The sequence below is a fragment of the Eurypyga helias genome, unplaced genomic scaffold (genome assembly GCF_000690775.1).
Source record: "Eurypyga helias isolate BGI_N326 unplaced genomic scaffold, ASM69077v1 scaffold3996, whole genome shotgun sequence".
NCBI classification, from domain to species: domain Eukaryota; kingdom Metazoa; phylum Chordata; class Aves; order Eurypygiformes; family Eurypygidae; genus Eurypyga; species Eurypyga helias.
The window spans coordinates 53,234-68,084 of NW_010257114.1; the positions used below are offsets into that span (position 1 = coordinate 53,234).

At 39.2% G+C, this 14,851-nt stretch overlaps 1 protein-coding gene across 1 annotated transcript in view; it reads left to right on the plus strand.

Annotated features, from left to right (window-relative positions):
- The window catches only part of LOC104511318 (RNA-binding motif, single-stranded-interacting protein 1-like), a 67,639-nt gene that overhangs the window by 26,130 nt on the left and 26,658 nt on the right, over positions 1 to 14,851 (plus strand). The window contains 3 exon segments of the mRNA XM_010153883.1: positions 303 to 361; positions 3,191 to 3,282; positions 14,668 to 14,825. Of these exon segments, the coding sequence (XP_010152185.1) occupies positions 303 to 361; positions 3,191 to 3,282; positions 14,668 to 14,825 (309 nt within the window).

Here is a 14,851-nt window from a genome sequence, read left to right on the forward strand (position 1 = left end):
AAAATAAAAGGAAATTGAAACTTTCCCAAGCCATGTTTTGGGTTTAGTTGTAATTGTTTACATTTCAGTTTTCCATTTAAAAAATACAGAAAATTCTTTACTGCCTTTGCTGATCAACTTTCATAAACCTGGCTTGTACTTGTCGTCTTCCAGAACAGAGCTTTTAAATATTTTGGGGGGGTGAGGTGGTCTGTATATTATCCCATTTTGTTAAAGGGTGATAGGATATAAAACAGTGTGAATCTGTTGTAATAGGGCTTTCTTTCCCCTCATCTTGCTTACATGTGTGTAATACCTTTTAGGTATGGGAAAATTGTATCCACGAAGGCTATTTTGGATAAGACAACAAACAAATGCAAAGGTACGTGTGCATGCCTTTATATTACATTCACCTGAAAGTCCTAATTGATTCTATAAAATATACTAATGTTGAATTTTAAGTGCTTTCAACCTTTTTTAATTTTATTTTTCCACCCTTACTCCTAAACTAGTCTTACCCTTGCCCACGGTTAGTGTATTCCATACTTGTGTTTCCCGTGGAGCTGGCAGCCAGCCCGTGTCAGTGGTGCAGCCGAGCCGGAGTGAAGCTGAATGCACAGAGCTGGCTGGCAGGTCGCCTCTGTTTTAAAAACAAAAATGGAGTTAAAAGCAGCTTTTCCCCATTTGCCTGGAGAGACTAGTGGAGCTTACAGAAGACCATTCAACTGTACTAAGCATCTGAAAATATTATGTATGGTGGAAATCAGCTCCATTGATTAGAGTACTTTAAAGCAGCACTTAATTACATGTTCCAGTCCTCTAATTGTGTTTTGTTATATGCAACTGAAGTATTAGAAGCAAAGTGAGGGTTCATTTTCACCAAAGTAATTGCAGCTAGAAAAAGATACTGGAAGTCTTTTAAATAAGCTGGGTACATCAGTTGACTGATTTTCATCACGCCTTGCAATTATGGTGAGATCATATCCCAGCAGTGCGCATGGTGGGAGAAGGTGTGGTAGCAGACACCGGAATACCAGATTTCAGACTTTTTACAATTAAGAGGATTAGTTCTGAGCAAAGTGAAGAATTAAGTCAGCTGATTTAGCATTGTTAATAGGCATAAAGCTCATGAATGAGTGTAAAGCTGATAGGCAGAGGCAGGAGAGGAGAGTTCGTCATTAACTGAGATGCAGTTTTGTGCAGAACTTGGAAGCAGTGCAGGGGTATAGCTTCTTAGCTCCCCATCTTCAGCAGTTAAAGGGGTGCTGACAGTTCAGAAACAAATTTCTAGGAAGTTTTCTCTCTGCTTGTATGCAGATGTCATCTGAATATATTGAGACTGGGAAGTAGAAGATGCCCTTTTCAATTATTTTAATTCATTAATACCTATGACAGCACTTAACTCTTTTATTCTGTCCACTCCCCCAGTTCCTGAAGACTTAAGTAGCTCTGCCAGTGATACAGAAAGTCTCACATTAATATTTTAGGAGATTTAAGCTGACTTCTGCCACAAATTTTAAATCTCACTGGTGAAAAGCTAAGTCTGTTGTAACAATATACAGCAAGTTAAGGCTGCAGGGAAGCTCACTGCATGTCACTGAAATTGCAGTAGGAACCTAAGTAGGCAGAATGCAGATATCTAACTGGAATTTAACCAAAAGATTGACAGCATCTCTGATCTTGCCAAAAAAACCCACACCATGGGGTTTAAACTAACTGGAGCAACAAGTAATTGAGTTTGTTTATCGTCTACTAGATGGCAGAGCTGGCTTTGATGGCATGCTTGGTATCAGTACATAACTTCATCTGCATTGCACCCTGCAGTGTGGTGGTGTCGATAACCTGGAATGTCATGAGTATGGACAGTTAGTTTTGGGTACGGAAAGCTAGTTTTGCCTTGGCAGCACAAAACTTGATATGAGCTAATTCACTCTGTTTCATGTCAAGACTTAACAGTCCACAACACCACATGTTGCACAGAACAATATGCTACTTTCTTCAGCTTCTTGGCAGGTTAAATAAGCTTGCAGTGATGTACAAGGCTGCTCAAGTTGTTTTTCCCAAGTTAAGGACTTTAAATCTGGTTCAGTTATATCTTTACACTAACTTTTTGTCCTCAGTATAGACATACTGTAAAAGAATAATATTGCTTTCTGAAGAAATAAATCCTTTTTCTACTCCTCTAGAGCCTTTTTTTAATTGCTGGCTTGTTTGTTTGGGTTTTTTTTCACCCAACTTTGACCTTGGAGAGGGTTTTCTTTAATATTTGGGGCTGTTCACTGCTGGGAAGGAAGGGCATTGACAAATGCAGAATGAGGTTTGCAGTAACATCTAGGGGATGTAGCTTCCAAACTCTGACTGCCTTTTGGTGAGACTTGAGCATCCAACCCCCAGGTTGCATTAAAAGTCCCAGCCTGTAAAGTCAGTGGCTGTAAAGGCCAAGGTATATTGCTGCTCACATGTCCTGGAATGCATTAGCTGTTGTTCAGAGTAAGAAAAGCAGTTATTGCAAATATATGGAAATTGTTGCAATTAACTTTGGGTTTACTTTAACATTTAAAGATTGCAGTATGGCATAGACAATGCTTTCAGGACGATTTTTTACATTCTGGTTTCAGTAACAAGAAGGGGCAGAATTCACTGAATTTTACTGAAGCTGAGTTTTCACTCACTTTTTAAATTTACCTGTCTTTTCTAGATCTACAGCAGAGTAACTAATTCACAAAAGAATAGGTTATGATGCAGTCGATACATGTCTTTTACACAGAATTCCTTTCCCAGTTTTGAGTAACTCAAAGCCTTATTGGTCACTTACTCAAACTGGACTAAGAATTTAGTTTAGAAAAATTGCTTGATTAGGTTTACTCTGTGATCTCTATGAAGTGTACTGATGATTTCACATTTGCTCTTAGGAGATACATACCAAGGAACACAAAGCAAACCACCATACTACTTGTTAGCAATTTGGACAAGATCCTGATAATGAGTGGGCATGGAAATTGATTTGTTCCATTAGGGTAGGTCCCCACCAGTTCAAGGTTGAAGGACTTTGGTAGATTGTTTTTTGGGGACTACATGAAGAACTTTGGAGTTCAGATTTGCCCTCTTCACCAACAAGAAAATTGCATTAAATAACCATGCTAGTAGCATATGAACTGTTGGATTATAACCTGGTTTCTGTCTCATTAATGGAATATGGTTTGTATTTCAGGTTACGGTTTTGTTGACTTTGACAGCCCAGCAGCTGCTCAGAAGGCGGTTTCTGCTTTAAAGGCTAGTGGAGTCCAAGCACAGATGGCAAAGGTGAGTGAAAATGACCGGCTAATTCTTGAAATGAGTTGTGACAATGAACAAGCTTGTCTGTTAGCAGAGCATGGGCAATGTGAATTTTCAAGTTGCAGGCCCTTTATGGAGACCACAGTCCTCAAGCCACATGATTTCTTGTTTTTTTTATCATTTTTACTGATCCTTGCCTCTAAATCAGGTTATTAGCCAAAAGTGATTTTCAGAGCAGTGCTCTTTCAGCATAAGATCAGTTTCTCAAATCTATAAAATGAGAGAGATGATACATTAGTAATGATTTTGTCATGTGTTTTTGTTAGGTCAGATGGCCTGGTTCCAACAGAGTGCCATGAACACCACTATTAATTTATTAAATAAAGAAAAGACTACCAACATAATATGTTCATATAATTTGTGGTACCTCTTAAAGCAATTTTTTTTTTTGAGTTTGAAAACTGTATTCTAATTAAAATAAATTATTATTCAGTAATTAAATAGTAATCTCAGAGACTTTTTTAATAAAGTAGTCTGCTGCAGATCTAGCAAATATTTTATAGTTATCCATTAGGTACAGATTTTTTTCAGATGAGATATTTTCCACAGCTTCTCAGCTGAGGAGAACAGTTAAGCTAACAACATAAAATGTCTTTGGATGGATTCCAGGGCAACAAAATGGAAACCATATGTTTCATACTTAATGCATGTTTCAATACAGCCGTGACACAAACATACATGCTTACTGGAAAAAACTTTTTTTTTTTCCTTAAAAATAAGGTTTTATGTGTGCTTAATAAAGGCCTTTTAATTAATTTTTAGTTTTTAGGTAATCACTTCAAAATATACACCAGATTTTTCAAAGCCTCTGTCTGCCATCTTATGAATATGATATCTGGGTGGGAGGGGAGGAAAGAGAATGTGAAGTCATGTAAATTCATTTTGCTAATGGATTTTGATGTCTGATGTAATTATGTTCTTGAGTAGATGGAAAAGCTCTAATAATTCAGTATGGTAATCTAATGAATAGTTTCTTAATTTTTCCCAAAGTATATTTTTCTGAATCATTTCCTCTGACAGTTAGTTGCAGTATTGCTAATATTTCTTTCTGTTGGCGTTAATGAAAAAATATGCACCATAATACCGGATGGTTTTGATATATTTTTCTGAGACTGTGTCAAATCTGGTGACCTGTGGGAAATACAAATTCTAAAGTTTGTATTGCAGTGAAACTTCTTGTTCTGGTTGTTAACATGGAAAGACTGTTTGAATTATTAAAAAAAACCCCCATCCCCCAAACTAAGCAACAGTCAGTCACAAGTGACTAAGAGTTTTATTGCTTTAATTTTTGTCCATTTTGGGCCACTGGACTTTTTTATTTCCTGCCCAGTGCTGGTCTTGTTTTGCCTGGAAAATCCTGTCTTCAGCTGGATGCTCCAAACTGGGAGCTGCCAGTCACAGTTGTTCTGGCAAGATTAGCAAATCAGACTCTGCACATGCAAGACACTATAAAAGTTGACTTGTGTTTGTGTATTTGTTATCCTTGCGTGTTACCACCAGTGCCGTGAAGTGATCTCCTTGCAGTGAAACTGTTCAGGTGTTAGCCTGAATGTCACAGAGAAGATTCGGAGCACAGATTCTCGGCTGCCTGGCCGATGGATTTCTTCTCCAACCACTACGACAGTTTCAGTTCCAGAGAGAAGTGAACGCGTGTTGGCGGGATCTATACGTGGGAAGGGGCTGTTGTTACACTGTGCCCAGGGTGTCAGCCAGCAGCACGGCTCCTTAGTAGTCTCACCCTCCTCCCAGATATGGAGGTAGTCCCTGACCCGCAGCAGCTGAAGGAGTAGAAAAATGTTACAGGTGAAGCTGTTTTCTAAGTCTGGCTGCCATAAACCCCTTTTTGTGGTGTCCTGCTGTAGCTCTGTGTTGGTGAGTTAAAAATGACTCCCGTCAGTGGGATCATCTACAAATCCTAGTTTAGTAGAAATGGTTTAGATTATATGTATTAAAACTTCTGTGGTTTGTGCTGTAGCGGTAACTTCCAAGTGATACCTTTTCCGAACTATGGGGTAAGATCATGCTGTACTCAGCGATCTGCTTCCAAGTTAACCTGACTCCAGAAAAATAGAGTCTTGTCCACTGTGTTTCTGCTGTTGTTGAGCAGACGGGGGGCCTGAGGCCTGAGACATGGCTTCAGGCCACCCTGCCAGATCTGTTCCAGGGGTGTCACTGTGGAGAGGTGGCCGTGTCTTGGGAGAGGCCGTGATGATAGTGTCAGCGAAGGAACCCAGTGTTGAACCACGGCTCCAGAAACATCGTGTCTTCAGTTATTCTGCTCTTTCCGAGGTCTGGGTTGGTAACGCTTGACTAAGGTGAAGCAGCTTGGGAAGCGCTTTGCTCTGTGCTGGTTTACAGTATCTTCCAGTCACCGCTGAAATGGAAATACCTCCAGCCATTCCTGTTGGTCAGATAACGCTGCTAAGAGCTCACGTAAGATGGTACTGCATTGCCAGGGGGTGGGAGAAGCTTTTGGGCGGAAATTTAAAATTCAGTCAACGGGCTATTGCCCCTCTCCTCTCTTCACGCTGAGTATTGCCAGCGTTCGCTCTTGTCAGTCGTCCTTTTCAGTACGCACAAGTGGCTGTGGAGAGGGATCAGGAGGTGATGTTAGCTGTAGTGGTAGCTGGCTTCTTTCAGGACCTAGTACAAAACCAATTGCTTATCTCTTACCCTAGAGATAAGGTACAGAAAGAGCAGATTTGTGTCTTGCAGCAGTATTTCTGTTATTTCTAAGCTAGTTAGTAACTGGCTGTGTAAGTTTTTTAATTAATTTTAATTTCTTGAAATGTCTTTAATGTAATTAGCTTATTGTCCTTGCTCCTAGAGGAGTTCTTTGATAATAAAACAGTAATAGTAAATTCAGAAGTTCTGATTTTGCAGAGCTCTGCATTCTTAGGTAAGAGCATTAGTAGTATTGAAAAGCTCTGCCCATTTTCTCTGTTAAAAAAGTTGTTACAGTTGCTGTCAGGGTGAATTTTCTGAGAAATGTTGCTCTTTACCCCACCCCACAGGCAAAATCAGTGAGATAACTGTAGGTTTCTATCCTGTTCAGAGCAGATAGCAAATGACTTTGTACAGGAAGCTAGACACACACAGAAAATCTACTCTATATTGGCATTTTGAACGGGGATTTAAAAAACTAAGAATCTGTGTGGGATGTTTTAGAGATGGTGAGGTCTAAATGCTATGGCGATATGTCACCTAAATCCTCACAGTTTTTGACCTTGGGTTAGTGTCAGACAAAATTCTATCTTCTCAAATGGTATTCAACAGAATTCAACTGTAATTACTGGAGTAACTGTGTTTGGAGTGATTGGAAAAGTGACACTTTGAAATGGAAAGTTGAATTCTTGTTCTTCTGGATGTAAATTAATGTGTAAATACAAAAGGTGGAAAAGAACTACCGAATAAGAATGATTAATAGGAAAACGAGAAGAACTGTGGTTTCTGTGTAGCAAACTTAAACCAGGAGGAGAATGATTGTGTTTGCAGCCCAAATAAAGTCAGCTAGAGCATACCTGTATTGTACTGACAGCAGTGTAGGTGCACAAGCCAGCTAGAATGCCAGCCTGCTGTGGCAGCTCTGCGTTCATCAAGTGCTGAACAACCTCCTTCCTGGTGTGGCAGTGACATTTGTATAGCCCTCTTGTCTAGCTCATGGTAGGTTAACAGATTCCTGAGATAATACAGCCAAAGGCTTACATCTACTCAAACTGTTCTACGTATGGAGTTTTTGCAAAGAGCTTGTAATGTACTTTCAGCATCATAAGAAGGATTAACACATGTTCCAGTGTTCTCACAATTGTATTTCAGTCTTGTCCTTAGAATTAGTGTAGTGCCTTCCCTTTAAAATGAGTTAACCATCCGAGTCCAACACAGTTGCTGTAGACTCAGTGAGCCTCATCCTCCAGACTTTGTTGTTGAACACCTTGCCTTCCTTCGTGTCTCCTTTATTTGCTCTCTCTGTTCATGAGATTTTTAGTTCTTCCTCACGTGCAGCCTTGCTATAAGATGGTCAAGATCATTTATAACTTAAACAAATGATATTCATTCTTTTCCTGTTTGTGTTTTTCTATTTTTTCTTTTCTGCGGAAGCACAAACTTACCTCTAGTAAATGTGTGCCACTTAGAATAGGACCCATGAAAGTAGTCCATGGACGTGGAAGATTTCTGTGGTCAATGAAACTCATTAATTTGAGGCAAGGAATGCTGTTGATGTACTAATGTGCGTTTTTTGGGGAAGACTCATTGTTTATCCATTCAAAGATTTCCCCACAGTTGCACATTTTTAGGACTTAGGGCTTCATAATGTTATAATTTCCTCCTCCTTAAAATCTTCGCTTCCACTGACACAACGAAGTATGCTCCTGCTTATATTGCATTAGCTCTCACGTTAACAAATCACTAAATGTTTTCAGATATTTTAGGCTTGTGCAAAAACTTTGGGACATCTTTAGAATTGTTTCTTACTCAGATTGTGTCAGAAGGATACTCGTGATAACAACACAAAGTATGTCATATCGTCATATACCGACTCTTCCAACATTCCTAAGATACAGTTTCTGTTTTCTGGAGCAGTTGTTGACCCCCAGAGCAACAGACTGAAGTCTTTGAAACTCGTTACGTGGAGGTGGTTTTTGGTTTGTTATAAATATCAGCTCACCATCTGAGTTCATGGTGATCCTCCAGAACCCAGCAATGACACGGATTTGTAATTTTGTCTTTTTCACTACTGGTTACAAAGGCAGAACTGTGAAGCACGCCCCACGTGCTGGCAGCTTTATCTTTCTTTCCCGTTCATTTCAGTGCAGGGGCATTTTTTCCTGTTCTGAGCTTCTTTCAGGTGACTTTCTTCCCCAGGCGTATTTGGAAAAGATGAACCGTCACACTGTATAAAGTGTGAACTGCAGAGCAGGTATGGGGTTTTCAGGAGGGAATGGCTGCTTAGCCACTTGTCCTCATCTCTGTAACAGAAATCAAGGCTTTTCCACAGCTATTGGACATAATGCATTAAAGGCAGTCTTCCTTTATGTCGCTGGTGAAGAACATGGGTTTGAGTTAGCAAAAATGAGAAACAGCTAACTTTTATGACTTTTAATAATGTATTGCTTTTTGTACTTGTCTTCACTGTGGCAGCCTTCTGGAGAATTAAATCCGTTTTCATTCCTGCAGACTCAAGTAAGAAAATAAGTTTAGGTTACCATGGTAGCTTGTGCACTTAATCTAGTTTGAGAAGGTAGGCATATTGCAAATTTTTTTATTCTGCATCTGGGCTTGTGAATGCCAATGAACAGATGACAGGCAAACGGGACCTAACTCAAGCAGGTTTCTATTGCAGTTTTTAGCAACTGTTTTGTAAGAAAAGCTTTCTTTTTACCTAGTTTGTAGTATTTTCTGTAGGCAGTAGTATTAAATCCTACTCTAATAGACTATTTTAAGTAAATGTATTAGTTTTTCCTGCTTTTATTTTTAAAAGTTCTTAGAAGTCATTATAAAATAAATTGAAGGTAAGCCAAATATTGCTTACCTGGGGACTAAACAACCATCACTTCAGGAGTTGCGTTTGCATTAAATAAGACGGTTAACAACCACATTCCTTGAGTACACAGCTTCAACCCACAAAAGTCTTATCTCTGTTGCTAAGCAGTGCTGCAGCTTGTTCAGACAACAAGGGTCCAGTGCCCTGTTATGAACTTATTCAGCTTTCTACTGACAATGGTCGCATCCATGAGCACATGCAGAACTCCAGGGTGCACGTTGGTGCCCTTCTAGCAAAGGGAAAGCAAGAATGCCAAGGAATAAAAAGGGAGCATATGGTTGCAGTGGTAGTCTGATTGCAAACTTGAACACAGTGCTTACTGTAGTTAAAAATTCTTTTTCCTGCAGTTCTTACTCCTCTCTGTAATAAAGATGTGTCTGTGAAAAGGAATTAAAATGTTTAGCTTATTAATCATATATATAGTGTTTATGCAATTCTGGAGAGCAAGTGAAGATTATGGTAGTGATTTTTCCACTGAATTGTCTTGTTAACAGTCTGTGGTCAGACAGTATTAAAACTGTGGCTAAAACAGACATATTTCAGTGAGACACAGGCCAATTGTAAATTTTAAAGTAGTTTCTATACAAAGGCAGACAAGCATTTAATCCCTTCCCTATCAGCCAGAGGATCTTCCATGCTGTGAGCAGTGCCTAGTCACATGTTCCTGAATGGCTATCTGTTCGCTCTGACCTTACACAGAGCAAGAGAAAACAGATGTCTTATCATTTTGCCAAGTTTCTTGCTTGCAGTTTAGGAACGGTTCCACACGCACAGGGAGGTTTTTGTTAATTTCTTTCAGATGATGGTAGAGCATTTTGCATTATGTAGAACTTCTGATCACCACTTTTCTACAGAAATGAGCATTAGCAGTTGATTGTTCCTGTCCCTTTTATGAGAAATATAGTGCATCTTGTAGTCAGCTCATTAAATTAGCGCTGTAAGTGCTTTTAAAAATAAGAAGTGCATTAATCTGCAAGAGCACTGTTATGCATCTTTGTATTACTGTGTTCTGCTGGAGAAGTTCTGGAGACACGGCTAAAGGTGTTACTTGAGAAAAGACCAATAGAAACTTGCTGATGTGAATTGCTAAAAATAAGACTTCCTAGTTTCCTCAGTAGTACGGATACTTACAGTAGCCCACAGATTCCCTGACATTGTCCGTAGTCTACAGATACTGAGCATTTTCAATGTCTTTCAGGATCTGCTGAAGGTTTTGTTAACTGAGGAGACCCTGGATGAACTCTCAGATTAAGTAGTTTTCCTAAACCAGGTAGAATTAAAAAAAAAAAAAAAAAAAATCTCAGTGATTCAGTGGTTTATATTTTAATGTTAGTTTGCTGCCCTAAAGTAGTAAGCTTTCCACTGTCTTCAGTAGTTCTTTTTGACTATTCTCATAAAATGGTACACATAATTTAAAGACATGTAAGACTTCTAAGGTGAAAGCAGCTTATATGATTTCATGGATCTTATGCACAGGAAAGAACCCTGCCTTTGCAAGCACTTACAACGATTGCAGTGTGTAGGCAAGGTTTGAGCTGAGCTGTTACATTTGCAGATATTGTTGACAGTTTCACTTTATTTCTGAATTCCAGGCTAAAAATTTAAAAATTGGATATCAAAGGAATTATTTTTCTCTTCTGAAACAGAACTGTAATAACCATGTGAATTAAACTATACTGAGAGAGGTTTTGGTAAGGAAGGAAGTCACAGAACTTAATGTATTAAACTGCAGTTTGCCAGAGAGACAGAGGGACGAGTTTAAAAGTTTGTCTCTCTCCTAACTTCCTGAATTTTTAACCGTTTAACCATTTTCCATGCCAAAACCTTCATAAAAGAAAACATCTGTGTGTAAAGTGCCTTTTGTGTAAGACAGGATAAAGATGGATGAGGAGGCCTAGTTGTGGTTGCCATTTGGAAGTCAGCTTGGAAATGCAGCGTGTTCTGAGGGGAAGGAAATGACTTGCTGCCTATGATGCCCCAGAATGAACCCAGATAGTTCTACGGTTTAGTAGTCTTGTGGAGATGACAGAAGCTGCATGGTGACGTAAGTAATTTAACAGGAGGAGAGCGGAGGTGTTTTGCACATTAATAGGTATAATTTTTCCATTGCCAAAGTGTATCAAATTCCAAATTCACTCTAGGAAGAGTTCAGTCTTGCCTTAGGTCTACCCTAACAATATTATCTTAGTGTTGTAAATGAGCTTTTTTGAGAACCAACGGCAGAGTTGTTTTCCTGCAAAGTGAAGAAGTGGATTAAACTAATCTATCCTCACCTAGTAGGACTTGGTGATCCTTATGGGTCGCTTCAGCTTGAGATACTCTGTGACTCTACAGTTTGTCCATTTAGCTGAACTGCTGCTGTTCCCCAGCACAGCCGTGGGTTTGCACCTGCGCTGCGGGTACAGCCTTGGAGCACTGTGGAATGTGTTTGTCGGCATTTCAGCTACTTTTTTTCTGGGACAATTACATGTGAATGAAATGTCAACTTGTGTTCCAGGATTTCAGGGTGGCATTCTCATCCATTGGCCACATTTTTGCTCTTCCTCTCCCATGTCTGCCATCTTTGGCAGTTCTAGCTGTCGACGTGTGTTGAAGTATCTTCAAACTCCCCTTTTTCCACTGTAGTCAGGATGTCCCGTCGAAGGATCAAAAGCAGAAATAACTGAATCCCTGGGAGTATTCAGGCTGTAATAGACTGACACAGAGAAAGGGTCAGGAGAGCAGAATTAAGTCCTTCCCTGTCACCCATTCAGCACACACCTGACCAAAAATCAGTCTAGTTACTAATACAAAATACAGATGGTTTCATGGGCTGCAAGTCACATTTTTCCATCACAAAATGCTTTCTGTTCAGAGAAAGCAATTTCCTTAGAACAGTTTCCTCAGATGCACTTCTTTTTTCCCCTCTGTTCCAAAGGGATTTGCAATGTGGGTTAGTGGTAAAGTCACTAATACTCTTTCGGAGTTGAGCATTCCCTTCTATAAAGACATTGTTAGATGATATTATGGCAGGAAGTTTTCACTGCTAGGTGAATAGGAACAAGAATTGAGCTTCCCAGCCTGTATGAAGGAAGATCTTCATGTGTTGGCAGTGAATCGCCGTAGACCTTTGCGTCCCTTTTGGCAAGGAAAGCTCGTGATGTCTCATCCTGAATACGCTGCCTGTATAATGCAAACGTGTGGTAACCCCCGAGGCTGGAACAGGAGCCCGAGAGAAGGGGAATGTGATCTCCCCAGTTACCCGAATAAAAGTTCTGCAGTTGGCTGAATTTCTTTCTCTGTTAGGTGTTTCTGAATGTCAGCATTTCTTTTTTTTGCATGTAAATTACATTTTTATTAGTGTGAACAAAACGGGGCCTTTTTTTTATCTTTCCAAACGTTGTTAGGCTTTTTAATGAGAACATTTTTATTACATAGTTCAGATTTCTGTTATTATAGAATAAAATCATTAGTGAATTAGATAAATATGCAGAGGGTCTGATTTTCCAGCTTGTATGTATGCTATTTTAGGTTATTTAGTAAAGTTTTAGGTTATCTATGATGTTGGTGAGCAATATACTTTACAGCTTATAATAAAAAGTAAAAAAATCGAAATTTTTTCCTTTCAAATAGTATTTGCAGTTTCAGGAAATTATGCTATAACTACAAATGCAATTTTGTAATGCCCATGGCTAAAACCTCCTATAAAGCTTTTGCTAATAGGGCTCATTAAAGGAGGAAGTAAGCCTACATATCTCAAGGTGCAAAACAAAATTGGCTAATACGGTCTGAGTAAAAAACTAATTCAAAAATGGTCAAAGCTGCCTTCAGCTCACATTCCTTCCTGAGGGAATTCGAACTGTATGTCAGAGGTGTAACTGCTGTTGCATAGGTTTTCCCTCAAGGTTGAACACTGCCCAGCAATGAGTATTAATGTCAGCTCTGGCCTCTCAGTGAATCCATGTTCTTGTCTTTCTGCTCCTTTCTCTGATGTGAAAGAGAAGTCAGATAGTCTAAGATACTTTTAATCACAAACTTCTATGTGCATAGTAGACATTCAGTATTATTTTGGGAGGGGGGAGATTCCCATTAGATAACAAAAAGAAAAACAGACATGGTAGTCAAATGCCACTTGTAATGGACTGTTAAAGGGACTGACGAGGACAACGCTTGGGTGCTTGGAAAAGCTTGTTTTTTCTAAGGTAGGTGGGTTTTCATTGTGGCTAGGAATTACCATTATATCAGTGGGATAGTGTGCAGATCAGGAGGATGTAATGGGAGCATGTTTCCCTTTTATAGGTCCTTTGATGCTGAAATCTCTTTAAAAACCCTTACAGAAAACTTCAAAACATTAGCCCTTTCTATCTGAATGTGAGACCTGGGGAAAAACTGCAAACAGTGAAGGTCCATAAGCATAGAATTTGCTTTGCTATTTTTAAGTTTCATTAGCGTAGGAATATGAGAATTCACTTCTGTGCCTAAAAGGCGTGAGTTTCCCCCCTCAGCCCCAACTCCTTTTTTTTCCTGTCCTAAGGAAAACAAACCCTAACTGAGAGGTGATATCCAGGATAGCAAGTTACTAAATTATGAAGTATTCTACCAAAGTTAATAAAACAACAGTTTAAGGACAAATTGATGCCTAATCTGCATAAGAAGGTAGCACCCACCTGTACAACTATAATCACTTTAATAAATGCTTCAATTCCAGTAGGAAAGTGTTGTGGGTTTGTTTTTTGTTTTCTGGTTTGATTCAAACTTCCCTTGTACAGAATGAAAATATGCTGAGGACTATATCAACAAAATGGTATTTGATCAGATTGTATCATTCCTAATGCAAAAAAAAAAAAAAAAATCTGCTTGATATATTGCATCCTGCAGAGACTGAGATCTATACAGGGAGCAACAATGACAACTCCAAGGTTTTGCACAACTGTAATAGCCAGGTCACGGAGATGTGTATAGAGTAAGAATGTATTGTGTCACAAAGCATGGCCAGCAGTTAGCAGTGTGAGAGAGATGCTTCCTAACCACAGCTGGAGAATCTGTAGACAAACACTGCAAACTAGCAGTTTTAACAAAAATGTTTCTTTGATTGAGATGGAATTTCGTGGTACATACATAGATCACACAAAGGAGACAGCCTAAGGTCAGGGCAGTGGCAAAGACGTGACTACATTTGCCTCCTCCCTAATCACTCATCCTCCTCTGTCATGTTGTCTGTTTCTAGAGAGTTTTGGGAAGACTTTTGTATTGTCCGAATGCATAATGTAAAAAGTGTGATGAAAACTGTAAAAGGTTCATGTGTGGGAGAAGTCGGCAGTGTCTCCTCACCTCTGTGTGTATCAGCCTATTCTTGTAATATTTTTGCAACGTACGTATTTTGAAATGCATTGTCTCCTTTTTTTTCCCCTGTATTATTTTCAAATTGTCATTCCAACATTTTCTTTTTAAATTTCCTTTTTTTAGCTCCTTCCACCAATCTTTTATTTCCTTGTCTGCTATTTTCTTTCCTTTATCTTGTTTTTGCCTTTTTCCTGTCAGAAAAATCTGAAACATGAAGTTGTCATACGGACTATAAACTGGTCAATTATTCACCTTTATCTCCACTTAAAAATGTTGTTGTCAGCAGTAATACGAGGAGGGGAGCTTTTCTTAGGAATGCTGTATACAGTGACAGAAGATGGAGGTCACTAATACTAGGGAAGAGCAGCCTTTAGAAAGGGGCCTGAGAAGTAAAAATCTGTACCAGTAGTTATGTGTAATCTCTGTTATATTTTTATATTCAAAGAGACTTTCCAGTGTCAATAACTGTTTTTTAAATTCTCTTTCAGCAACAAGAACAAGATCCGACTAACTTGTACATTTCCAATTTGCCGCTTTCAATGGATGAGCAGGAGCTTGAGAACATGCTGAAGCCATTTGGGCAGGTCATCTCTACAAGGATACTTCGGGACTCAAGTGGGACAAGCCGCGGTGTTGGCTTTGCAAGGTACTTCCGTGGCGTTAGCCATGCTG